Below are 27,235 nucleotides of genomic sequence, written 5' to 3'. Positions count from 1 at the left end.
TTTCGGAGCAATCTTGCTTTAGAAGATTCATCTGAACAGCTTGGACGGATATCAATGCTGCGAATGTGCCGTTGAATAAATTGTCCAGTTTATATCATATTTCCCCCCTTAATGCAATATTTACACCACATGCCAAGTAACGAAAGCTTAAAGGAAATACTTCATTTTCAGGCAAGAACCATCCTTGCGGACTGTACTAGAGATTAATACGGCAGGCCTACCCACAGCAAATCCCGAAGCAATAACAGGTGTAAAGACGGGATACGTTGCTACTCCCTGTCGAAGCAAATTGAACATCATCAAATGTAAACGCCTCTCGGCGTTTAGATAATGGTGTTTGCCTTGGTGCCCTTTGCGACTGAAACATGTCGTGACCGTGAGTCACGATGGCAACATAACTGGAAACCGTGGTAACACGTATAAAAACCGTAGGGGCATGGAAGCTATACACGTCTTTCAATCTTGAGGAGCTGCGCACACAATGCTTGCCCAGTCAGACTCAAAGTAGGTGCGATTCTTCATTGGAACCTTGTGCCTGCCGTAGTGAGAAGCGCTTCATAAAGCAAGGTGAGAAAATTGTATCATTTGCTCAAACAGTACGAACAATATTGATGAGTAGTTATGCTTAGCATCGCCTTGAGGGCGTTCGAGACGCTGTGCTGAAACTGTCGTGAATCTTCACTAAATTTAAGGCTGCCGAAATTGATCAGTATTGCGTTTATAAACGCCCATTACCAGTAGCCACGGGGAAATCTGCTCAGCCGGGATAAAAAAAAAAACACCACCATAGCTTTTAAGAACCATTTGAAGTTTAGATAATTATTGATAAAAAGCTTATGAAATTATTACATGTTTCCCTCTCCCTCCCTCTCTGCGCCAAAAAAAAAAACAGGATCATGTACGTCTCACGCACGGAGCCTTAAATAGCTGTAGGATGGGGAGCGCGAAAAAACACGGACAAAGAAGAAACATGTGAAGGTGTACTTGAACAATGAACCAGACTACCCAAGCGGAAGTTTTCTTGCCTTGCACAGACACTATTTTTTTATTACAGCAGCTGTTCAGGTAACCCCACCTGCATTCATTGTCCCGCCAAATTAAGTATTTCGAATTTTTAAATCGCTGATTTTACTCATGAATCGGTGGGTAAAGGGATCAAATTATATATTTGAGGTGGTTCTGCAGCGACAGGAAGTGCGAGTGGGGCTGACGCTATTTCATACATGGAATACTTCTTGGGAATACTTTTCTCTCAGTATTTGCGTCTTGTATTGGCCCTCTTAGTGGCTCCGCTGTGAACGGATAGAAATGTACTTCTACCGACAGCTTCGTTCTGCTATATGGTCAACTTTTCACCATCAGTATAAAAAACGAACAAAGCGAGTTAAAAGAGCGCCAAATGCTTAACATGCATCCTATTTGAGATAAGAGTAAACCTGCTTTCCCGATAGAACACCGCGAAAGCTCCAAGTTAATTAAATTTCTCCCCCTGGCTAAAAAAAATATATTATTATCCAAGTCATTGTGTGATGTCACAAATGAAAACTTTGGTCATTTGTGATGTCACAAATGAAGATTTATAAAAGCAAAATTTTTGTTTTGACATTGCTTAGCGATCTGTTTTGTAATGAAGTTTTTACCTTATAACATGGTGGTCCGTCAAAATTTAAATAAACATGCAAATTGTATGCGAGTCGTGGGCATTCGCGCCCGGTTCGATATTCGGGAATAACAAGCTTGTTTATGCCCTCTTGAGCTGTAATCTCGTATGCAAGGTAAAGTGCCATAATAATCATGTTACATGGGAAAAAGCGTTTCATCTTTTTAAAAAATACGAATTTTCACAATGTGCACAATTCTCCCGTATAAAGGCCTATTAGGTGAGAAAATCACGGGCAGGTGTTTTCCATGTTTAGAGAAGGGAGAAAAGTTGTCAAATAACCCTCTTGACGAGAGAAGGGGCCATATGAATCGCTGCCTATATATATTGACTGCCCTGCGTATTTCCTCCAGTTTGGCAGCAGTGCGTGTGGGTTCTACAACACTCACCAGACATTTTCTGTACAGGTGCACTCTTGCTCGGCGCGATCCATCGGCTTTTGCGTGGCTGAAACTGCTCAAGGAAGGCAGTTACCTGACGAGGACAGGCGCCGTTTTCGTCGGCTATCTCCGCACTGCTATCCCCCAGGATCAGCAAGTGTACGTCGACGTCCCCGCGCCTGCGCTGTGACCCACCAAGCTACTGGACGCTGCCTATATATATTGACTGCCCTGCGTATTTCCTCCAGTTTGGCGACAGTGCGTGTGGGTTCTACAACACTCACCAGACATTTTCTGTACAGGTGCACTCTTGCTCGGCGCGATCCATCGGCTTTTGCGTGGCTGAAACTGCTCAAGGAAGGCAGTTACCTGACGAGGACAGGCGCCGTTTTCGTCGGCTATCTCCGCACTGCTATCCCCCAGGATCAGCAAGTGTACGTCGACGTCCCCGCGCCTGCGCTGTGACCCACCAAGCTACTGGACGCTGCCTATATATATTGACTGCCCTGCGTATTTCCTCCAGTTTGGCAGCAGTGCGTGTGGGTTCTACAACACTCACCAGACATTTTCTGTACAGGTAAGATCGTATTACCTTTTCAAGTCCTGCCATTGTTGCTGCATGCACTGCTGCCCAACAGGAGTAACATTGTTTCCCTTGAATATTTTGTCATGGCAAGCGGGAGGGATCTGGGTAAAGCATTCGAGGATTTCAAACGTGAAATCCGTGCTGAACTTCGCTCCTTCAAACAAAGTTTGGAACATTGCAGTGAAAGCTGTGACAATGTCAATGCGCTCACCTCGGAAATGAAGGCTTTACGTGAAGAACTTGTCGCAATGCGAAACAGCAACGAAAGACTCGCTGCTGAAAATAAACAACTACAGACGAAAATTGAAGAATTGGAGCAATACTCACGGGCGAACAACCTTGAAATTAAAGGTGTGCCTGATGAGGGAGAGCCTTTTGATACTGTCCAAAAGATTTGTGTAGCTGTGGGTGAGCCGTTGGCACGTGATGAGGTTGACATTTGCCACAGAGTTGGAACAAATAAGACTGGCGTAAAGAACATTGTGGTACGTTTTGTGCGGCGGGACAAGCGAAATGCTGTGCTGGCCAAGGCGAAGAGGGCACGCCTGTCTACGACAGTACTTGGCTTTAGGACAACTGGCCCTATATATGTCAACGAGCACCTAACAAGGCAGGGCAAGCAGTTACTAGGAGCCGCAAATACAAAAAAACGAGAAGTAGGATGGAAGTTCGTTTGGACGCATGGCGGAAAAATCTTCGCAAGGAAATCGGAATCATCAGACATATTAAAGATTGCCTGCCGAGAAGATCTGGATAAAATGCAACGTTAAGGTTGGCGTTGATATAGCATTTCTTTTTTGGGTATAACCTAACAGTCATGGCTGCCATGGCAGGATGTAGATACTACGACATTGAAAACTTCAACACTGACGTGTCGTCTACTTACTTCAGTGCGTTCCATTTAAACGCTCGTAGCATTAAAAATAAAATGAACAGCTTACGCATGTTTTTCGATAGCCTATCGATAAAATTTGATGCCATATTGTTCACAGAATCCTGGCTTTCTGCAAACGATAACCCACCAAATATACCAGGATATAATCATCACGGAATCACGCGGTCCACTAACCGCGGAGGAGGTATATCTCTGTACATCAAAAATTGTATTGGTTGTGATGTTGTTGATGAACTAACTTGTATTACAGCCAATGTAGAGTGTCTAGTAGTAAGACTTACGAATATTGTTATTGCAGCAGTTTATAGGCCACCATTAGGACTTAAGTCCGAATTCTTTGAGTTCATGGAAACTTTGCTGCCTAGTCTACACTCAATGCGCACATCCTTTTTAGTAATGGGCGATGTGAACATCAATATGCTCAGTGGTGACGCATCCAGTGAACATTTTCAAAGCATCCTTTGTACTTTTGCCTGCGCAAATCTGATTACGTTACCCACGTGTATTACTGGAACTAGCGCCACACTTCTTGATATGAGTATCGCCAGCCTTCCTTGCGACCAGTTCTTAGCAGGTGTTTTTTCCCTTGATATCAGTGATTATCTCCCGATTTTCACGTTTATACCAGTAGCTCCCAAAAAGCACAAAAATAACAACCCAAGTTATCGCGACATTAACTCTGTTTCGCTCAACAATTTTTATTCTGATACTGGTATGATAGTATGGGACAATGTTTACGCCGAAAGTGATCCCGATCAGGCCTACCGTATCTTTCTCAAGAAAATCATAGCCTGCTATGATAAAAATTTCCCTTTGATACATAAGACAAAACGAAGCAAAAGAATACGCAAGGCTTGGATTACAAACTGCTTGCATAAAAGAATAAAAGCTAAAAACAAAATGTACCATAGATTCGTTCAATCACGTGATGCTGCCTTGCTCGCAGAATTCAAATCATATCGTAATAAATTAAACGCTGATTTAAAAAAGGCTAAGATCTCCTTCTATCAGTCTCTGTTTGCTAAAATATACAACAGTCCAAGAAAATTATGGCAGGAAATCCATAATTTGTCTAATAACGCTAAGGTTCAGTGCTCAATTAATATTGCAGCTTTTGCTCAAGGCAAGACGGATGAAGACGCCCTAACAGAAATGAACGAATTTTTTTCCAAAGTTGGCGACTACGTGTCTCCGAATAGCCATAGTGATTGTACTAAAACGCCACAGTTTGCACGTACAATACTGGCTAATTCAATTATTCTTTCACCGGTTACTGCACAAGAAGTCACAAATTTCATTTCCAGAATTAAAAACAACGTTGCCGCCGGGTTGGATGGCCTGAGTGCTGTCCCTATTAAGCATGTGGCGTCTGTTATAGCCTTACCGCTGACATTCATAATTAATCAAATGTTAGAGACTGGTATATTTCCCTCTGACCTTAAACTGGCACGTATAACCCCTGTTCACAAAGGTGGAGCCGTCAGTGATATAGCAAACTACCAACCAATATCTGTTCTGCCCATCTTGTCCAAAGTTTTTGAGAATGTCATTCATACACGGCTCGAAAACTTTCTCACTAAATACCGCGTTGTGAATGATTCACAATACGGCTTCCAGAAAGGGAAATCTACCGAAATGGCGCTATTACTAATCAAGAATGAAATTCTTAGCAACATAGAAAACAGACTTTTTACTGTGGGAATGTTCATTGATTTAAAAAAAGCATTTGATTGTGTAAACCATAATATTCTGCTGTCAAAACTGCATGACTACGGCATACGTGGCGTCGCCCATGATCTTTACAACAGAAAGCAGTGTGTGAAATTCGATGGCTTGTCATCACCGACTACTGTGGTAAAACATGGAGTGCCTCAGGGGTCGATTCTAGGGCCCTTATTGTTTATACTTTATATGAATGACTTATGTGATGTGCCTAATTCTCCCAAACTGGTCATGTATGCTGATGATACTAATATTTTCTTTTCTGCATCAAATTTAGCCCACCTAAACACAACAATAAACAATTACCTAATTAACCTTGAACAGTGGTTGAACTCTAACAGATTAACCTTAAATATTAAAAAAACTAAATATATTATTTTTAAACCTCTCAACAAACAAAGCGATTTCGAACTCACCCTAAACTTTCAACGAATGGCCCTACAACGCGTTGCATCTGAAAAGTTCTTGGGGGTTTGGTTCGAAGAAACAATGTCTTGGAACATGCACGTTACTAAGCTCACGAATGAATTAGGCAAAGCAGTTGGTTGCCTCTACAGACTGAGGGAACTAATTCCAATTAGACTAAAGAATGCAATATATTATGCTGATTTTTACTCACGTCTTTCATATTGTACTTTAGTTTGGGGCACTACAACAACCACCAACTATAACAAACTGGAGCGGCTCCAAAAGAAGGTATTAAGAATCTTTCAGAACTTTAATGAACACCCCAGCCTATTACCCACTGGTCCCCTGTTCATTAAACATAATATGCTTAAAGCGTCTAAGTTATATGACTATAAACTATCTCTCTATATGTATAAAAATAAACTCCCACACTATACAGAACATTCCCCGTATGACTATAGCATACGTAACAGGCTAATACCAGTGCCGCGTACACGTACAAATTACGGTAGATCTAGGCTGGATTACTGCATACCAACACTATACAACCTCTTAAAAAATCACATTAATTTCAGTGCCCCATTCGACACGTTTAAATCGGAGGTGCGTGATTACCTGATGAAGCAATGAGCTTTTTCTCTTTTCCCCTGGCTGCTACATTTCCTGCACTGTTTATGCATTATGCATTGTGTGATGGTGTCCACCTTGTATGCTGCATCTGTATGAAATAAGTTCATTTCTTCTTCTTCATAATGTCTGTATCTGTATGCTGCATCTGTATGCTGCAATGTCATAATCTGTATGCTGCATCTGTATGAAACAAGTTTATTTCTTCTTCATAATGTCTTTATGTATTTACAATTGTTCGAATTTGTGAAATCCACTGCCTGCTGCTCTCTGTAGGCCCCCAGGTCCCGTCAAGCTGTCTGCGACAGCTTTTTGCCTGGGGGCCCCCAACTAGTGTGTTGGAAATAAAGTGGATTCTGATTCTGATTCTGATTCTGATAACGTAAAGCTAATCCAATATGTTTTTATTCCAATCTCCTGACGTCAAAGTTGTGTAACCGCTGACGCAAGCATCGGGCGGTGAACCGCAGGGATTTGGAAACAGACCAATAAAACGCTCTCCTTGTTTATAGGGGGGCACATTTGTTTCCTTTAAAAACGAGTAACAGTGCCTACAGTGAGCGGCTTGTCTTATCTAATTGGCTGACAAGAAGCGAGGAGCACGCTCAAGTGGAAAGGGATTCGATGGGGCTGAGCCAGTGCACTGAAACTCGATAACAGGATGAAGAGGGTGGTGCTAGCGTCTGTGATTGATCCGCTTTCCCTTACTTGGCTTGAGGTGGCTGCTCGAAAATCGCGGCGGCATGCAACGGAAGGTTAGGAATGCCGCTAAAACGGGTTCTCAGCAAAGAAGAGATGGCAGAACGAGTTCATAAACGTGCCGAAAGCGCTTGAAAGTGTTACACGGCCACGCAAAAGGGTTTATTGAACGCAAATAAACCCATGCTCTCTGGTAGGTGTGACTAGCCATTGCCTGAGCGATCGGCGGCAGCCATCTTTTATTTCTTTCGGAACGGGGCAGCCTGCGGCTATTTAGAAAAAAATTTTGTTTTGTTCGGCATATTATTGCATCTTTCACGCGTACACGTCACTTCGACGCGGTGTGTTTTCGCGGTCTTGTGACGTCGCGTGTCAGGCAGGTGAAGTGGGTGCAGCTCCAGAACTTTTGACCAATAGCCGAGGGTTAATGGCTAGGATAGAAGGCGTCGAATCAGAAATAGCTATTTTTTTTGTTCGGTCCAATGATGCATAATCAGTATGTACGCGTCATATCAGATGGGGAGCTATCGCTGTTTTCGTGACGTCGCGTGACAGATAGGCGAAGAGGGGGTGGTTCAAAAAAGTATTTGACCTATCGCAGAGGGCTGATTGCAGAATTGGAATAGAAAAGTTTGGAATACCTTTACGTTATAGCTCCCAAGTTCTACGTGTACACAAAAAAGCTCTTGAACAACATGTCATTCTCATGTCTAGATTAGTTGATTCCTCAAACAATTTTTTACGTTGCTACTTCGTTCTTTTTGTTTACAGATCACAAAATGAATTTAAGGACGACTATAGTGTCTGCCGCCGTGTTCGCGTTGCTGGCAAGTGCTGTCTCGTCGGAAGAAGGTGAGAGGGCGTTATGATTCAATATGCAGAAAAGCAGAACGAATATATATATATATATATATATATATATATATATATATATATATATATATATATATATACACACACACTTCGAAATTAGAGTGTCTTTGCGATGGAAAAACCTCATCCGTGGCGCAAACGACGTATACAATGCATGCAAGGGATATTTCGTTACTGCAAAAACTACGAAATATGTAAAGTCTTCTGCTGCGAAATTTTAGCCTCATCGACCCTTCAATATTATTTCAAGCTAAAGCGTAAGACAAAGATAAGCTTAGCAGTGAAAAAAATTTAGCACGCTATAGATGGAGCACCTTTAATGTTTACACAGCACACGAAGCACAATTTACGGCTTGCCCAGAAACTTTCAGTCCCTGTCAAAAAGAAAGAGGTGCTCACACATTGATAAGGAAGAATTTTAATCAAATCTGCTTCGGTAATTTGTTTTTTGGCTATCCTTGAGCTACCTCTTTTCGACCACAGAGTTCTTTTTAAGCATGCCGGAGCGCCCCCACTACACACGTGGGTCAGATTGTCTTGTTCAGACTTTGCTGCACCGAAAGTGTGCTCAGATTATGTGGAATTCAAACATCTGTCGAGTTTACCGACATAAACATTTCCACAGTAACAACACACTGCTCACACCATTCGCGACACACTAAATAAGCATATTTTCGGGTCTAATACTGAACATTGCTTGCGGTTCAGTTTTGTGAATTGAAAGAGCTTAGGCAAAGGAAGGGTTTTTTTAGCGTACTATTGCGCTATGTCACTTGTTTCTGGCTCAGGTGAGTAAATTGCTGAGCTTAAAGACATTATCAGGTAATGAGAACTCAAAACGGGCACTTTGCTCACTGTGCAATCGTCTTCAATTTATGCACCAAAGTAGACGTGCATCACAGCTGTTTGAGGCTTCGGCCCAGACATGCCCCATTACGAGCCCATACATCATTTCCAACTTTTATTGCAAATATCTGTGACGAGATTACCAAATGGCTCTCCCTTTCGGAAAACTGAGCAGAATCATCTTTTTATTCGATGAATTTATATGTACTCAGAAGTGCACATTAGATTGACCTGCAAGGTACGAAAGATGCAGTGAACCTTCGAAGGAATGGCTGAACTAACCGTTTCTGGGGAGACGTGGTAGAACGAATAAACGTTCAAACGCAAGCTGCTTTATGACCATGCTGCTAATATCCGATTTAACAGCATGACGCTACAAAAGGTAGTAAGATTTTCGAACCAGCATATCCGTCTGTAGGCTCTCAGCCGCAATTTCATGTAGCAAATTTTCAAGGAAAGCTGATAAGATAAAGTTTCACAATTTGCAGTACATTCCTATTCAGTAGTGAATCTACGTATGTTGAAACTTATGGGCGTTATCGTAAATGCACATAGATAACTTCAATGGTATTTTTCTTCTCGTCGTTCACGAACACCAGTACCGTTTGCGGACGACGAGGACAAGCGTCCCGAGAGAAGAAACACACCGATGCACAAATGTTAAAATAGAGAACATGTGCATGAAATGAAGGACACATAATTTATTCGGCGTAGAAGAGCTATGATAGTGAGTCTGCTCCACTTGCTGTAGTAAATGTAACACGAAGTATTTTATGGCAGTGTGTGCCTTGGCGAAACAATGCCGCCCAAGTCACGGCTCCATCAAGTACGAGACACATCAACCCGGTAGCACAATACGCATTATACGCATTAGACACATAGTCTCCTACTTTCGATATTTCCCGGCCCAAAATGTAAAACGTGTCAGACATTTTAAGAGAGGTATGTGGAAAAAACATTTGTTTATAGTCTTCCAAGGTATTTGCTTTACGCAAATATAAAAATTGTTCGAAAATGGTTTGAGAAAACTCATACATAGAAGAAACGTCAATGTAACTTTGAAGGATCCTTTTTTCAATTGCGCAAATAACGATGAAATCACAGACCGACAACTTGCTCTTAGATTCCAGAGATATAATTTTTGTGCAATATTATCGAATTTCCTTTCTCTAAGCTAGTGAGAATCTGTTTTGTTGTCCGGAAAAGAAATGAAACGAATGAAACAGTCGCAACCACTGCATGCCTAATGTTGATTTTCATGATCTACTTCCAGTGGAGTGCTCTTTCCATGACAAGCACCTGGAAAGCGCGATAGAGAACTTTGTCGCCAAGCTGCCCACAGAGCGCATTGTGACCGTGGACGAGGACAAGGAACGTCCGGCTCAATTAAACTCGAGTCAGTTGAAATTCATTGGCCTGAATTCCCTTCGACCTTTCGGGCCATTTTTTACTTTCTGTCCGAACGGGACGAAAGTGGTGCAGTTCGACCTTGTCAACGCAAAGCCCCTGGTGCTGATTGGACCATTCATCAAACCAAGTGGCACAGTACACGAATTCGAGAGCAAGGCACTTCTTCTTAGGTTCACTGCGCAGTTCGAAGTCGAAGGAACCGGAGAGAACGTAAAGCTGCATTCTACAGTCAACATGCCAGTGTCCTTGGTGGGGCTGTCCTTCAGGCTCAAAGGGTTGGATGAGAAAAGCGACGAAGTGGCGAAGATTGGTGCTTCCCTTCAACCGCACTCTTTTCGTGACTTCTGGCATGGCACGCTCTTCGTGGAACTTGAAACCCTCTTCGCTGAAATTCTCGAGAAGAGTAAATGAGAACGTGGCTGCTCATGTGGTGAAACACGGTTACTAGGTATATAGAGATCCCCGAACTCAGTTTCTTCTTTGTTCCCTACGTGACACATATAGAGTATACATTATAAAATTTCGCGTGCGCTAACTAAATTTTGACGTTTCCTGAATGATATCTTGGAAGTAAGAATGTTACGTCCGGCTTGTATTCTTTATGGGGCTACTTTGCTTAGAAAAGCCGCCACTTGTAGCCCTATGACGCATAAATGATAGAACAAAAGCGTTCAAAAAGGAAAACTAATATGTATTGCTCTGGCGCTAAACATATATTTCACTGCTAGTTAGATATATGAACAGCGCTTGTTACAAGAAATGTTTTGGACAGCATTTAGGTAACACATCTTGTGTACGTTTTTTCTTTTCAAATAAACAGACGCATGATTTCGCCTTGTACACTTCCTTTGCTTGTGTACTTTTTCTTCAATGCGTTTCTCCTGTTGGGAAAGATACGTCCCGATTGCATGGCTTATATGTAACTTGGTAGTATACATTTGATTAACTACCGCTACCTAAAAACCATATTTTACCAATAAAGGTTTTGCCATAGGTTACTGCGCACGTACGAAAAGTAAGTCGCATACCCCTTGCCATAGTATATTACTGTTCTAAGTTGCGCGTTTTCTCTTCAGCACTACATCTTTTCATACTACGCAGCACATACATAGCATACCCACCTGATGTATAGACAATAGTTACCGTCACTTCGCTGGAATACTTTGTTAGGAAATAAAGTTTCTGCTTAGAAGCCCGTGTTCGGCATTATTTCTATAGAAATGGTAAAGAAGAAGTCTCAATTTAGCGAAGCAGTTTTCTCTTAGGCGAGTTTCTGGTGGCTGTGTGTCCCCGTTTTGTCATGCGTCAAGAGGCAGACGACTGCTGTCATTTGCAGTCAAGGACAAAAAGTAGCAGAGGTGATGGCTGAGCAATCGTCAATGCAAGTGTAGACCTTAGTGCCTTGTTTTTTCATTCTCCCCCTTTACCAACATGACGCGAGCAAGCATCACGCCAGAACAAGCTGGTATGGTTCCTCCCTCTGCGTTTTAATAGACTATCAATGGTAAAACGACAAAGAGCGCTTTGAGCCGCCAGGCCTCCCCACCCCCCTCCCTTGGCACATGTCCGCGTATCGTGCTGTGCACAATGCTTGGCAATGCGTAGATTGCGGCTCCATTTTAGTCTCACATGTATTTTAACTATATGATAGGAAGCCAACAAACACTGACACCAAAGACAACATACGGGAAGTTACCTGTGCTTAACAAAGGAAGTAAGAAAACTAAAAATAATGGAAATAAAAGTGGATGAGAAAACAACATGACGCAGGTGGGGAACAATCCCACAACCTTCGCATTTCGCGTGCGATGCTGTACATTTGAGGTACAGTGGGGCCCTCCCCCTGGTATCGCTTTGCGCAAACCCATATAGTGCTAGAGAGGCATGCACCTGCAAACTGCTTCAAATTACGTCAATTTCCATATTTAATTTATTGCGATTAAATATTTCTCCATGTGAGATGTCACCCCGTGCAAAGGTTGCTGATAAGTCTCCAGCCAACAAACTAGCGAAACCCTTTTGTAAGGCTCTTCCTTATCAATTTACATACTTTCGTGCTATCTCCCTTCATTTCAGCATTTTCAAAGCGCAATTACCCTCTAATCATTCACATATTATGTTAATTTACGTTCATTAGCTCAAGCTACTGTATGTAAGAAGTTTATCATGTAATAGGAGGTCGAGTTTTAATAGAGGCTACAGAAATGGTTACAATTGTGCAGCAAGCGAACCATTAGGTACATAAAATATGTCAAGGGACAACTTCATTCGCTGACAGCCTACACAGCTATTCAAGAAGCATTTATGCTCAAGGCCAATATATTTCAGCGATCTGATTCATATCTTTAGAGTGGTGGCGCATGATTTGTGTCGTTGGCATTTTTTTTTAGTTCCTTTGTTGAGGAGCGAATGCGGAACGTGGACAATAAAAGTGAAGTGAATTCAGATCTTAACAATGTCGCCGCTTTCCATCGAGTATATTGCCGTTAAGGGTGAAGAGTTTCTGCCGAAGAACCTCTTTTAGGATCTTTCAGACGTACCATGTGCGATTCATTTGTGCCATCGCAAAAACAAAAAAAAAACGCGCAATATTTGAGCAACATTTTCAAGCTCAGTGTTGTGCCTCAAAAGGGAGTTTTTTTCTGTTTTGTTTTGCTTTGGGAAGTTGGCGCGACAACGTGAGGAAAACATTGCTTTCATTCAGAGCAGAAATGTTGACGAATGTACAAGGACGTTCGAAAGCTCTGACTTATATACTCACATTGGCCCGCAGGTGGTGAACGCAACGGGAACCAATGGGTTAATTTGGTTTTGCACAACGGACCCTCCGCTGTATACTCGTACAGTGTGTACGCATTCTTAGTGGACGCTGGACCTTCTGCGGACAGTGCGTTCAATGTACCGGGAATAATGTTTTCCGGCGTGGTCAAGTAAACTTGGCTTTACTACGTCACCCCGACGTTTCAAGAGGTCTTCAAGAACGCAACTTCTTTGTGAATACAGTCCTTTAAACAAAAAATTGCCCGCTTGAACACTGGGTCTATCAACGGGTTCGTACTACAGGCTAGTGTTTTAGGATATGATACAATTTCTCGAGAACAACCTGAGCGTGCTATGAGAGCCCACAAGACTGTCATACTTGGGATGTAACCCAGCGCTCGCAATGACAATATCTTATTGCTGGACGTGGTGGTACTGCACATGTGGTCAACCCAAAATGCTTAGCAGCCTGTAATGAACTATGATTTGTTAATGAGACTTGGCGGATCACTTGTTCTTGCATAACAAACCTAGATTACTACATACGAAAGAATAACAGACTAATGACGCAGTATTTCTGAGCTTATATACAAAGTCTGTTAAATCACGAGAGCAACATTTACAAATAGAACAAGTTAATAATAATAATAATATTTGGGGTTTTACGTGCCAAAACCACTTTCTGATTATGAGGCACGCCGTAGTGGAGGACTCCGGAAATTTTGACCACCTGGGGTTCTTTAACGTGCACCTAAATCTAAGCACACGGGTGTTTTCGCATTTCGCCCCCATCGAAATGCGGCCACCGTGGCCGGGATTCGATCCCGCGACCTCGTGCACAGCAGCCCAACACCATAGCCACTGAGCAACCACGGCGGGTAAATAGAACAAGTTAAGAACTGACTCAATAAAACGAGCATATTAGACAGCCTTGCCGCTCTCCAACCGCCATTCGAGTTTAATGGATGGCTATAAATCGTAGCTACACTATGGGGTCCATTGAAACAATCCGAGGTTCGAGTAACTATAGAATTGAGTATTGTCCCCTGTCACATGAGAATGAATGACACTTCTCGGTAATAAAATCCATGAATTTGATTATAAGAATGCATCAGGTACCCGACCACTCCCTGTTCATTAAAGAAACGTTTTCCAGATGCAGTTAATATGTCTCTCAACAGTGCAAAAATTTAAAGAGGTAGTGTTTTTTTTTTTTTTGGGGGGGGGGGGGCGGGGGAGGGACTTGTAATCCATGAAAAGCTTTGAGCGCACACCATGAATGATGTACATATGTTGTCAAGGCCACGAATGCATTGATGTGTGAATGATGGGAAATGTAGTTAGGTCAAAGACGTGCCGCAGCTTACATTGTTCTTTGACGTTTCTCCTAATGTGATTAGCATTGTTGGGGTACTCCACGTGCTTTCCGGTATAAATCAATGACTGCATCTAACCAATTTCTCTTCACCCAAACTTGACTAATTAAGCATATAAAGCTTTATCTTTAACCTCAATGATACCTTCTTGGGTCTCTGAATATGTGCCATTCTTGATAATAAATATCATAACGTAAACCATATCCTGATCAGCTGAAAACTCATAAAAAGCGATATTGCTAATCACAGAAACGCCGTAAATTATCTCGGCATGATGGATGTGCTGCCATTTCTTATGCGTTGCATATTGCAATCACTCAGTTCAGCCCTTGGGTGCGGCCGCGCAGTCACCATTGAGGGCATGAGCCATTGTTCACTGCTGCGCGTCTCATATGTGGGCCTATTCTCTTTTAAGTTTGCTATGTTTGTTAATAAGTTGCTTCTATTTTTGTGCGTTGCATATTGCAATCCCTCAGTTCAGCCCTTGGGCGCGGCCGGGCAGCCACCATTTACCTTTAGCGCAACCACGTGACGTGACGTCACGACAGCCGGAGGAAAAGCTGGGCCCGAACTCGCGCAATATGCAACGCATTCTTGGCTTAACCAAGCTAAGCCTGCCCATTTTTACTTCTACATTAAAAGCCTCATATGTGCTTGCTGTAATTAGTTGTTCATTAAATGTGATTCCATTATTAAATTAGCTGCGACACTGATAGACCTTCCTCCGTAATTGTTATCGAGGTAGGCCTCTAATGTTTGCGACGCGATTGTGTTCGTACTTATCCCCATAATTTTAATGTCTCAGAAGAGCTGCCCACATACACAGAAATCAGTGGGTGGCTAGGCTCGGCACCTTTTTTTTATTTCTGATAGATAACGTATCTTCCCATGCACAATCATTTATGCATGGCCATTTAGGTATTTACGTACGTAGCATTTGCGTAACTCGCCCACTGACCATCCTGCTACGCACGGGCTATTTTGTCCGAAGTAGGACCTGTGACAAGACACAGATAAGTATGTCATACAGCACCCCCACGGCATCTCTCAGAAATGAAAAAGGTGCGCACTTGCCCACGCATTGTGCTCCCTGCAAATGTGAGCCGCTTTTCTCGACGACGACGACGACGAAGTGTTTTTGACACAGAGCTGTTCTTCCTTGCTCCAGTTTATTTCTGTGAAATTCTAAGTTCATCCGCTGGTCCTTGCTCCCTGCTCGGTCGTGATAGAAGTGGATGACCCCGCACGTCTGCCGGCGACGGCCGCCTCCAGGAAGCGGAACGGTCAGCAGAGCGACAGCGACCGCGAGGACACCCATGTCTACTCTCTCAGCAGTGAGCACACTTCCGATGACGACTTCCAGCTGGTGCAGAGCCGCAGAGCGAAGCGAAGAAACACCAGGACGTCCTCATCGTCAAGCACGCAAACAGTAAGACACACGCAGAGGCCGGACGCCAATACAATCATATTTGTGCCCTTGCTTCCCACCGTCAACATGAAGCTACTCAACAGGCCATCTGTGTCGATGTCACTGGAAGCCCTGGTGCCAAATGAAATATCGGACATTCGAGTCAACACTCGGAAAAATCTACTGGCGGTTGATGTCCAACATGCGGCTGCTCTGAACACTCTACGCAGCGTAACGGACATCGATGGCATTCAGGTGCGCTCTTACATCCCTCTGGGATCTGACGTAGTCAGTGGCGTTATCTACGACGTAGACGTCGCCATCCTTAATAACGACTTGCCGATTCTTACCAAGCCAGCCAATGATGAGGTCATTGTTGATGTTAAGCGGCTAGGCAGTTCACGCTGCGTGAAGATTGCATTCAAGGGTAAATATATACCCTCGCATGTTAAGGTGGGACACTTCAGACATGCAGTGCGGCCTTTCATTGCGAAACCTCTTCAGTGCCACAAATGCATGAGACTGGGACACGTGAGCAGCGTCTGCGAAAATCAGGCAGCATGCCCCCGTTGCGCCGAGCCCCACGCTGCAGATAAATGTGGCGCGACTGTGATGAAGTGTTCAAACTGCGGAGGGTCACACGAAGCTTGCTCGAGGAAATGCCCGCATATTAGGAAGGAAATGGCTATCTTGAAGGAGATGGCGAGAGATCATTCATCTCATCGCGAAGCCGCCGAAAAAGTCAGGAAGCGACGTTCCCGTCGCCGGCGCCCCTCAAGGAAGGCTGTTTTCTCTGCGACGCGCATGCCACTTCCTACACCACCTCCTCCTCCTCTGCCGCCCGGGCCAGGCACTGTCGAAAGGACCGCGCAGAACTGAGAAGACCACACCTGCAGAATCTTGGCCGGCTCTACCGAAACGACAGCATCCACCGACAGAATCACAGCAAAATTTTGCTGGACCACCCCCGAAGTCGACTGTCAGTGATTTGTGCGACCAAGACAAGCAGGTGGCTGATATGCTGCAATCGCTAATTAATACAATGCGCATCATACTGAACAAGCTGCAAACACCAGCAGCTCGAAGTGCTCTGCAAATACTGGATGCACTAAATCTAGTGCTTGCTAGCATCGTTTAAGCATCATGGCTCGACCAATAGTCCCCTTCCGCACTGAAGTTAAAAGTGCGTTGATCTTTCAGTGGAATGCTAGGGTTTCTAAGAACCCGCATAGCACACTTTCGCCAATTCAATTTTACAAATTGCTTTCCCATACTGGTCATTTGCGAACCAAATACGTCAACACCACTCAGACTGTCCGGTTACGAATCTTTCGTCCACATGCGGTGCGAGCACGAAAGTAATCATCTACATCCGGACGGACTTTACATATGTCGCTAACGTAGTAGAGCCTCACGACGACAACCAATATGTCTGCCTGAATATCCAAAAGAAAGATGTGTCATTCACACTAATTGGAGCCTATATATCCCCAGCGGGTCACTTTGACGGCGAACGACTCAAGAAAATATTACTGATGAACAATGGCCCCTGGGTTATCACAGGTGACTTCAATGCGCATCACCAGCTATGGGGAAGCACTAAAATTGATTCCAAAGGCAGGAGTCTCGCCTCCTTTGCTGCCGACCATGATTTGTGCTGTGTGAATGACGGCAGCCCTACGTTTTTGCGAGGCACCACCTATAGTAGCTGCTTGGACTTAACTTTGGTGTCACGGCGCTTTGCCTCGAGCGTCCACTGGTTTACGGACATTGAAACACATGGAAGTGACCATATTTCAACATACATAAAGATTAGAGGGGTTGAGCAACGCTCCTCTACTGTCTTGCGTACAGTTGATTGGACAAAGTTTAAGAAGGATATGGATGACGCATGTCGAGAAGGCCTTTCACACACCATCGAAGATGCCATCGCAGAGACCTTGAAAACATCCATCTGCTCGCTCACAAGGTCAGCAAGGCGAACAGACTCAGATATGGAACTGGAGAGGCTTCGTGCGGAACGCCGACGGGCGGAGAGGAGGTATCGGCGCACGAACTCCGTCTTGGATCTGAGGGCTTCACGACGCATACAGAAGAAAGTACAGCGTCGTATAGATAAACTGGATGACAAGCGATGGAGAACTTTCTGTCAGTCGCTTGATCCCAGAAAATCGCTCTCGCACATATGGAGAACTGTTAGGGGACTTCGCTCATCTCCGCATCAATGGAAGCCCTTTGCTGCTCTGGGCCTATACCAACTCCGCTCGGAACATCAAGTGGCTGAAGAGTTCTGTGACGGGTTGCTGGGTCCGCGGCCACCATTACTGACGCAGCATTGCATGACATCCCTGAGGCACGTGTACCAGAAATGAACGCGCTCTTTTCACTCGAAGAGCTCGATGCTGCGTTGGCGACCTGCAGGCGTTCGTCGTCACCAGGACCTGATGGCATCACGTATGCTGCCCTATGCCACCTTGGACATGACGCGCGTGATGCGCTGCTCAGCTACTACAATGAGTATTGGCAGAATGGCGCCGTTCCTAGACAATGGAAATCGAGCCGCTTGATCCCCATTCTGAAACCTGGAAAGTCTCCGCTTGAGCTCTCATCATACCGCCCGATTGCGCTTTCGAGCTGCGTCGGTAAACTTATGGAAAGAATGATTCTTGCTCGCTTGGAATGGTACCTAGAGCGATTCAACATCTATCCGGACGCCATGACGGGCTTTCGTCGAGGTCGCTCGTCCATCGACAACGTCATTGACCTCGTAACCTGGGTCCAAAATCAAAAAAGCCTCAAGCGCCTATCAGTGGCACTTTTCCTAGATATTAAAGGAGCATACGACAACGTCGCCCATGAGGCCATACTGAACTCGCTTGAGGCTGTTGGAATTGGTGGCCGGATGTATCAATGGATTCGGGACTATTTAACTGAGAGGTGCTTTTTCTTACAGACTGAAGACGGCCCAACTTCGGAACATTACATTAGGCACGGTGTGCCACAGGGTGGAGTGTTCAGCCCCATTCTGTTCAACCTCGTCTTGGTAGGACTAGCGGAGTACCTACCCCGGTCAGTTCACGTCTCAATATACGCCGATGACATTTGCATCTGGGCTTCTGCGGTGACTCGACCTCAGGTACGAGCCAGGCTTCAGCGGGCGGCAACCATGACGGCATCTTATCTACGAGAACAAGGCCTCAGCCTGTCTACTGAAAAGTGCGCATTGTTTGGCTTTACACGCAAACAAATGTCATCGTATCCTGTTTCAATTAATGGCCAAGCGGTATCCTATTCTAAGACACATCGCTTTCTGGGCGTAATCATTGACCGCAACCTCTCGTGGAGCCCTCACTGCGTCTATCTAAAGAAGAAATTGGTTGCCATTGCTCAGGTCTTTAAATTTCTCTGCGGCAAAAACTGGGGTACACCAGTCCGTTCTATGATGCAGCTCTACAGGGTACTGTTTATCGGACTGCTACGTTACAGTCTACCCGTGTTGTCAAATGCATGCAAGACGAACTTTCTCGCCTTGGAGAGCATACAAGGTCAAGGCCTACGCACGTGTTTAGGGCTGCCTCGGTGCACGTCGACAGCAGCAACAAGTGCCATCGCTGGGGACCATATGATCCAGACACACGTAGTTGTAGACTCTATCAGAGCGCACATTCGCCAGCCATCTGTCAAGGATCCCCGACCATCATTTGACCTCCCTACTAGCCGAAAGACCTCAAGCGACCTTTTCGCGGGGGATTAGCGCTCATCAAGAGTGCATACCGTCATCTTTTACACCGGCGACAAAGCCTTCATCTCCCCTGTGGTGCCTACGACAGCCTCAAGTGAATTTTGATATTCCTGGAATTACAAAAAAGTCCAATCATCAATCGCCGGCTCTGAAGCAACTTACGCTCCTATTACTACACCAGACGTATCATGACCGCATACATATATATACCGATGGTTCGACCTCACGTGCCAGCTCAACTGCCACATTCGTCGTTCCAGCCAAGAAGGTTACAGTTAAATTCAAATTGTCGCACACGACTACATCGACATCGGCAGAACTTGCAGCTCTCCATGCCGCTATGATGTACGTCACCGAAGAGCCCACAGAGAAATGGGTCATATTTTGTGACTCTATGGCAGCCCTTCATAGCATCAAGTCTGCATTACGTCACAGAGTATACGAGCAGATGATATCTGATATCAGGGAAGTACACCACCATGCTCTGGAAAGAGGGCACACCATTACATTTCAATGGATTCCTGCTCACTGTGGCATTGTCGGCAACAACCTAGCAGACAAGGCTGCCCGGTCTGCCCACGAAGATACCCAGACGCGTTCCATACCTTTGGCGAGGTCTGATGCTGCCAGGGAACTTCGCCTACATGCACGCAAAAAGTCGCAAGATCTCTGGAGTTCACGTGCCGTCAACTGCCGATTACATAAACTGGACCCCACGCTACGGCTACAAGTGCCATCTAGCCTTTCCCGCGGTGAAGCAACCTTGCTGTACCGCTTGTGGCTGGGAGTAGCATTCACAAACTCATATTCCTTTCGTTTGGGAATGGCCGAGAGCCCGATGTGCGATTCCTGTGGGTGCGAGGAGACCATCGAACACCTATTGTGTACCTACCCCCGCTACGATGTACAACGCCTCTCTATGCAGGAACCTTTACACCGACTAGACTTACGACCTTTCAGCGAGTCAAAGATACTCGGACCGTGGCCACACCCCTCACTGGCAAGAAAAGCGAATCGTGCATTACTGCAATACTTGAGGTACACCGGTTTAAGAGACCGTTTATAGTGTCCCTGTGCATAGTGTCCCTCCCACACGTGCTCTGTGCTTACTCTCTCCCTTTTTTCTTCTTCTTTCTATTCCCCTTTCCCCCACCCCCAGTGTAGGGTAGCAAACCGGATACTCTTCTGGTTGACCTCCCTGCCTTTCCTGTCCTTGCTTTCTCTCTCTTTCTTTCTCAGATTTGCAGCTTGTAGGGAGAAATAAGAAAACGATCGTGAGAGGAATATTAGGAGGCTTCTACCTCAAGAAATAGGGAGATAAATAGGTGTATCAGTGGAAGATCTCTGGCTGGGAATCATTCAGAAAGCACGTTGCTGGAACTTGTAGCATGAAACCGCAATCTGTTTTACCGTCCTTGTTTTCAGTTGTGGCTCCGCGGTTCCGTGGATGTTTTCGAATTCTCGCACATAATAAAAGCGATACTGAAGACCTAATAAATTAGGTGGTGGCGGTCGTCACGACTTCATCTTCTGTGCGTCCTTAACTTGTGCTCCTCTTCTTAATAGCTATTCATCGCGAACTGGTTCTACACGAAGCACCCTTGCAGGGAGAGAGAAAGGAAGAGGTGCTGCTTTCGGCCGATAGCCGGCCCGCACGCCGTGTCGACGCTGATAAGGATTGCGTTACCTACAGTGACGAGGGAGTGAAGCTTGCACGTGGTGTTGCGCACATGCTCGGGCATGGCAGCATGATGTGGCTGCTGTCGGGCGTCCCTTCTAGAAGAATGCAGGATACCACGTCTGCACATGCTCCTTGGCGAAAGTGACGGATAGCCAGGGAAACTCCGAGAAACTCTCGACCGAATGAGCTCCAGTGAGCCTGATTTGGAGTAATAGAGGAGCAGACAGCACGCGTTGGGCTGATCAGGTGTCAACGTTCGGGAGACCAACAGCTCTTGGAGGAATCCGGCTGAATGCCAATGGACGAGAAGACTAGCAAGCGAAATGGATTTCGCTCCATTTATTAAGCAGAGGCACACGTCTCCTCTTGAGCAATCCACCTATCGGCGTTGCCACCATGGCTCCATGGAACACCAAATTTTGAGCCTGCTGAGCCCTTACTGATGCTGTATAGGGACGCTTTGCATTGTTTCCGCGCCCCAAAGTCCATGTATTTGGGCGGCGTAGCTTAATTTTTTATGTTTTATTATATTTTTGCGCGCCGCTCCTGCCACCATTTCCTTCTTGCTGCCCTCGGAGGCTTCTCTTACTCCCACCATTGAACCTGCTCCCAAAAATGAAGTCATTAGCAGACGCACACAAACATTCAGCTCACGCAAGTGCAGGGCCAACGCGAAAGAAACAAATGTGCACCGCCACAGCGAGAGTGACCAAAATCACTTTTGCAGCAGAAAGAACGTGTAAAGAACGTTATAGTATGTAAAAAATACTATAATCGTCATTGCCTGCTGCGATATAAAAGCCCAAAGAAGATTCGGTGAACTTGAGTGACGGGATATGCCTTGGTTTCAGTCGCTGCATGCCAAGCGTTGTTGCCCCCCCCCCCCCAACCTCTCAATAGGCCTGCGAAACGAGAGCCTTACAAGGTTGCGTGGCGTGGCGCAACTTTCCCTTCGTTGGGTCAAGGCCAGGTGCCATTTGAGGTCTACTAATGACGTTCTGCCGACGTTCTCGGCCACTTAGCTCTTGCAACATGACGCTGCCTGAACTATTCTCGCCGAGCTCGTGGAAATTGAAAGGTTTCATCACACGAAACAACCATGTTTAGCGGCATATAGCTCGTCGCCTGTGTATCTGAATGTCTGAGAACGCAGCCCTTTACATAAACCGGAATATTTAGGATAAAAAAAGCTTGCTTGTCTTTTCATCTGCGTTAATTTCGAGCGAGTGGTTGGGAATAGGCTGAAAGTTTGAAGGAAACAAGCACTCTACTACACACTCTCTAGCAAAAAAAACGGTCACTGGAATTTTTTAATTAGCAGTTGTAAATAGTTTAAAAAGTCAGTAATGTGACGACAACGACCAAATAACAGAAGCACTGATATGTCCACACCAAATGATAGCTTAGGAAGGCTGTCATCTGGAATAAGCAAGAACAACGCTGCAGACAAATGGAAATCATAAAAAAGATACCGCTATGAGAAGAAAAGAAATTGGCCTGCCATCACAGGCAAATCTGTAAGTTAATGACAAGAGTACAACTACTGCAAACCGCTTCGATCTGTTTAGATTTGAACTTTGTTTGTCGGCATGGGTCATACACAAAAATGAAGACATTCACTCATTAAAACGGTGAACGGCCATCTTGTTTAGTGAGCCGTACTGGTCATACACAATAACATTTGCTAGGCACATTTTGCGCTTCATGGTTTACACAAATATGAAGCAACAGCGGTAAGCATGCATGTCGAAATTGAACAATCCTCGTCATATCTGGTGGTTAGTGGAAGTAAAGCTCAATGTTTTTTGCACTGCAGTCAAACTATTGAAGGTGACAAGCACGTTAGTTATCGGGCAATCTTTATAAATAAAGGTGACCATATGTACGTCTTTTTAAATTCTGTGTGTCTTCCGGCAGTGACTGTTAAAAAATTATTTGGCCGTGTGGCCTTTTCGACCTAGCGCCAATTAGGAGCTCAAAAGCGGTGACTTCTTTTGAACGGCGTATTACATTTGCGACACATGCGTAAGTTTCTTAAGCGTTGGAGTTAAAACGAAGGAGTAGCACTCGTTCTTGTATTTTGCGGCGTTGTTACTGTGTAACACTGCGCACCAATGTTGCTTTAAAAACTCCAGCTGAATGGGTTGGACGGATATCGATACTCTAAATGGCCGTTCAGTAAATTGTCCTGTTTATATCATATAACCCGCACAATGCAATGTTCTCCCCACACGCCAAGTAACGAAAGCTTAAAGGAAAGCAAAGGAAAAGGAAGAGCACCCTTGCGGACTCTATTACAGACAATTACGGTAGACCTACCTCCAGCAAATCTTGAAGCAATAACAGGTGTAAAGACGGAAAACCTTGATACACGTTGTCGAAAGCAAATTCAACAACATCAAATGTAAACGCCTGTCGGCCTTTGGATAATGGTGCTTGTCTTGGTGCCCTTTGTGACCGAAGCATGTCGTGACCACGCGTCATGATGGCATACATAATTGGAAACCGTGGTAACACGTATAAAAACCGAAGGCATCGAGGCTATACGTATCGTTCAGTCGTGAAAAGCTGCGCACTCTATGCTTACTCTGTGAGACTGTATGTAGGGGCGCTTCTTCATTGGAACCTTGTGCCTGCCGGAGAAAGCAACCCTTCGCATCATAAGGTGAGAAATCTGGATCGGTTGTTCAAATATTACGCAATATAGCAATGAGTAGTTATGCTCAGCACCGCCTTTAGGCCGCGGAAGACACTGTGCTTCAGCTGCGGTAAATCGTCGCTAATTTTAAGGCTGCCCAAATTGAGCACTATAGCTTTTACAGAAGTCGATTAGCCGCCGGGAAATCTGCTTCAGCGGGGATAAAAAAAAGAGCACCAAAGCTTTTAACAACCATTTGACGTTTACCAAATTATTGATAAAATACTCGTGAAGTTGCCCCGCAATTCCCACTCCTTCCCTCTCCCCGTCAAAAAAAAAAAAAACAGGATGGTGTAAGCGTCAGGCACGGAGCCTTATATAACTGTAAGCTAAGGGGCGGGAAAAACACTGACAAAGAAAAAAAGACATCCGAAGGCTTACTTGAATAATGAACCAGCTCGCCGAAACATAAGTTTTGGTGCCTTCCACAGGCAGGCATTATTTTGTTACTACAGCAGCTGTTCAGGGAGCCCGCCTGCATTCATTGTCAAGCTTGCTTTAATATTTCGAATTTTCAGAACGCTGATATCACGCAAGCATCGACGGGTAGAGGTATCAAATTACATATTTGCGGCGGGTCAGTAGCAAGGGGGAGTGTGAGTAGGGATGACGCTATTTCATTCGTGGGAGACCTATTGGAAATACTTTATCTGCGTATGTGCGTGTTGTGTTAGCACTCCTATGGGTTTTGCTGTGAACGGATATAAATATGTTTCCACCGACAACTTCGTTCTCCTGTATGGTCAATTGCTCCCCATTAGCATAAAAAAGAGCAATGCGAGTTAATAAACGCGAAGTGCTCAACATGGCTACTATGTGAGATAAAAGTTAACCTTATTTCCCAATAGAAAACCGTGAGGGCCCCCAGTTATTAAAATTTCTCCCCCCTGCTGAAAAAAAAAATATTATTAGGCAGGACATTGTCTGATGTCATCAATGAAAACTTGATGTGCCAGTTTTGCTTTTGACATTGCTCAGTGAACCGTTTTATAACAAAGTTTTTGCCTTTTAACATGGTGGTCCGCCAAAATTTTGATTGTAGCATGCGTGATCCGAGCCTTCGCTCCCGGTTAGGTATTCAGCCATAAGAACCCTGTTCATGCCCTCTATAGCTGCATTCTCGGATGTAAGTTAATATGGCATAATAATTATGCGAGACTTAAAAAAGCGCTTCATGTTAGGAAAAATACGAATCTTCATGATGTGCACAATTCTGCCGTATAACGCCTATTTAAGCGAGAAAATAGCGCGCAAGTGTATTCAATGTTTAGAGAAAAGAGAAAAGCTAATCTAATTACTCTCAGGTCAGAAAAAGTTCTACCTGTACACAAAAAAGCTCTTCAGCGACACGTCATTTTGATGTCCCGACTAGAGGATTCCTCAAACAATGTATTTACGTTATGGCTTCTATCTTTTCATTTACAGATAACAAAAATGAATGGAAAGACGACTATGCTGACTGCCGTCGTTATCGCGTTGGTGTCAAGTGCTGCCTCGGCGGCGGAAGGTGAGGTAGTTGTGATTCACCGCGCACAAAAGCACATACATGTATATATATATATATATATATATATATATATATATATATATATATATATATATATACAGTTACTTACTTAAAATTCGGGCTAATGGGAACTTCATTATCATAAGCGTAAGGCGAAGATAAGCATAGAAGATAAATAAATCCCGCTATATATGAAGCACCTTTAATGTTAACGCAGTAAATGAAGCACAATTTACAGCCCTTCCGCAAACTTCCCGCCCCTGTCAAGAAGAAAGAAGTGCTCACACATTGACAACGAAGCATGTCAATCAAATCTGCTTCGGTAATCAGTTTTTGTCTGTCCCAGAGCTTTATTTTTTTTTCTGACGACCTAGTTCTTTTAGAGCACCGGACTGCACCCCCACTAAAAACGTGAGCCAGACTGTCTTGTTCGTACTTTCCTGCAGCGAACGTGTGCTCAGATAATGTAGCATTCAAACCTCTGTCGTGTTTACCAACATAAACTTTTCCACAATGACAGCACGTTGCTCACACCATTCGTGGTACAACAAATAAGCATATTTTTGTACATCATAATGCACGTTGCTTGTGGTTCATTGTTCTGAATTTATGATATCTGCCCCTTCTACTCTCTTTTTCTTTTTATCCACTGTAACCCTTCCCTCCGTGCAGGGTAGCTAACCGGAACTACCTCTGGTTAACCTCCCTGCCTTTTATGCATCCTTTTCTCTCTCTCTCTCTAAAGAGATTAGCCAAACAAAGTTTTTTTTTAGCCTACTACTGCCCACTGTCACTTGTTTGTGGCTAAGATGAACAAATTTGCAGAGCTTAGACAAATTATAAGATGATGAAAAAGCCAAACGGCCATTTTGCTCGGTGTGCAATCCTCTTCAAATTAACACCAAAGTTGACGTGCATGGAGCCACAGCGGTTTCGGGCTTGGGCCCAGACACGCTATTACGAGTCCGTACATTGATTCCAACTTTTTAGTGCCAATAACAGTGGTGAGAATACCTCATATGTCTCCCATTCAGAAAACCGAGTAAAACCATCTCTTTATTTGATTAGATTATATGTACTCATTAGAGCAGACTAGAATGCTGTGCAAGCTACGAAAGTTGCAGGGAACATTCGAAGGAACCACTCAACTTACCATTTAGGAAAAGACGTGGAAGTACGACGCAACCCTCGAACACAAGTTGCTTGGCCACCATGCTGCTATTATCCAATTTAACAGCACGATGTTACATAAGGTACTAAGATTTTCGAGACAGCAATGTCGTGTAGCAAATAATCAAGGAAATGAGGTAGAGATTTGCAATTTGCCGGATATTTTGCCGGAGGTTTGCAAGTTGCCGGAACAAACAATGCCGAGGAAGTGACAGCTCAATCAAGTACTGGACACTTCAACCCAGTAACACAATACACATTATACGCATTATACGCAAAGTCCCCGGCTTTCGATATTTGCCGTCCCAAAATGGAAAACGTGTCAGAAATATTAGGAGCGGCGTGTTAAAAAAAAAGAACTTTTCTTTATAGTCTTCTGAAGGATTGTGTTTACGCCAAATATAGCATTCTTCAAAAGCATTTTGAGAAAATTCGCAGAGAAAAAAAAAAGGCAGCAATAACTTTTAACGATCCTTAATTCAATTGCAGGATTGCCAAGTAAATCAGAGGCCGACAACTTGCTCTAAGCTTCCAAAGATGGTTGTTTTGAAATATTATCTATGTTTTTCTAACCTACTGAGAATGTGTGTTTTGTTGTCCAGAAAAGAAATGAAGCGAGTGAAACAGTCGCAACTGCTGTGTGCTTAAAGTTGATTTTCATGATCTACTTCCAGTGGAATGCTCTTTCCATGACAAGCACCTGGAAAGCTCGATACACGACTTTATCGCTAAGCTGCCCACTGAGCGCATCGAGACTGTGGACGAGGACGATGAACTTCCGGCTCAA

At 44.4% G+C, this 27,235-nt stretch overlaps 1 protein-coding gene across 1 annotated transcript; it reads left to right on the top strand.

Annotated features, from left to right (window-relative positions):
• The first annotated feature begins 470 nt into the window (after positions 1-470).
• Positions 471-10,948, top strand: LOC135897203 (uncharacterized). Its single transcript, XM_065425785.1, has 3 exons — positions 471-567; positions 7,749-7,829; positions 9,970-10,948. The coding sequence occupies exons 2-3, from the start codon at positions 7,757-7,759 to the stop codon at positions 10,515-10,517; spliced, it is 621 nt and encodes a 206-aa protein (XP_065281857.1). The 5' UTR covers positions 471-567; positions 7,749-7,756; the 3' UTR covers positions 10,518-10,948.
• Positions 10,949-27,235: the final 16,287 nt, after the last annotated feature.

This window comes from Dermacentor albipictus, unplaced genomic scaffold (assembly GCF_038994185.2).
Source record: "Dermacentor albipictus isolate Rhodes 1998 colony unplaced genomic scaffold, USDA_Dalb.pri_finalv2 scaffold_35, whole genome shotgun sequence".
Taxonomy (NCBI): Eukaryota; Metazoa; Arthropoda; class Arachnida; order Ixodida; family Ixodidae; genus Dermacentor; species Dermacentor albipictus.
Note: the sequence above shows the minus strand (reverse complement) of the source record. Positions and strands in the feature narration are given on the sequence as shown.

What these genes read in the sequence shown, in the direction of transcription:
- LOC135897203 (XM_065425785.1), top strand. Translation starts at nt 7,757, where the DNA reads ATGAATTTAAGGACGACTATAGTGTCTGCCGCCGTGTTCGCGTTGCTG. An exon ending in TGCTGTCTCGTCGGAAGAAG is followed by an intron (nt 7,830 to 9,969) that starts GTGAGAGGGCGT and finishes ATCTACTTCCAG; the next exon opens with TGGAGTGCTCTTTCCATGAC.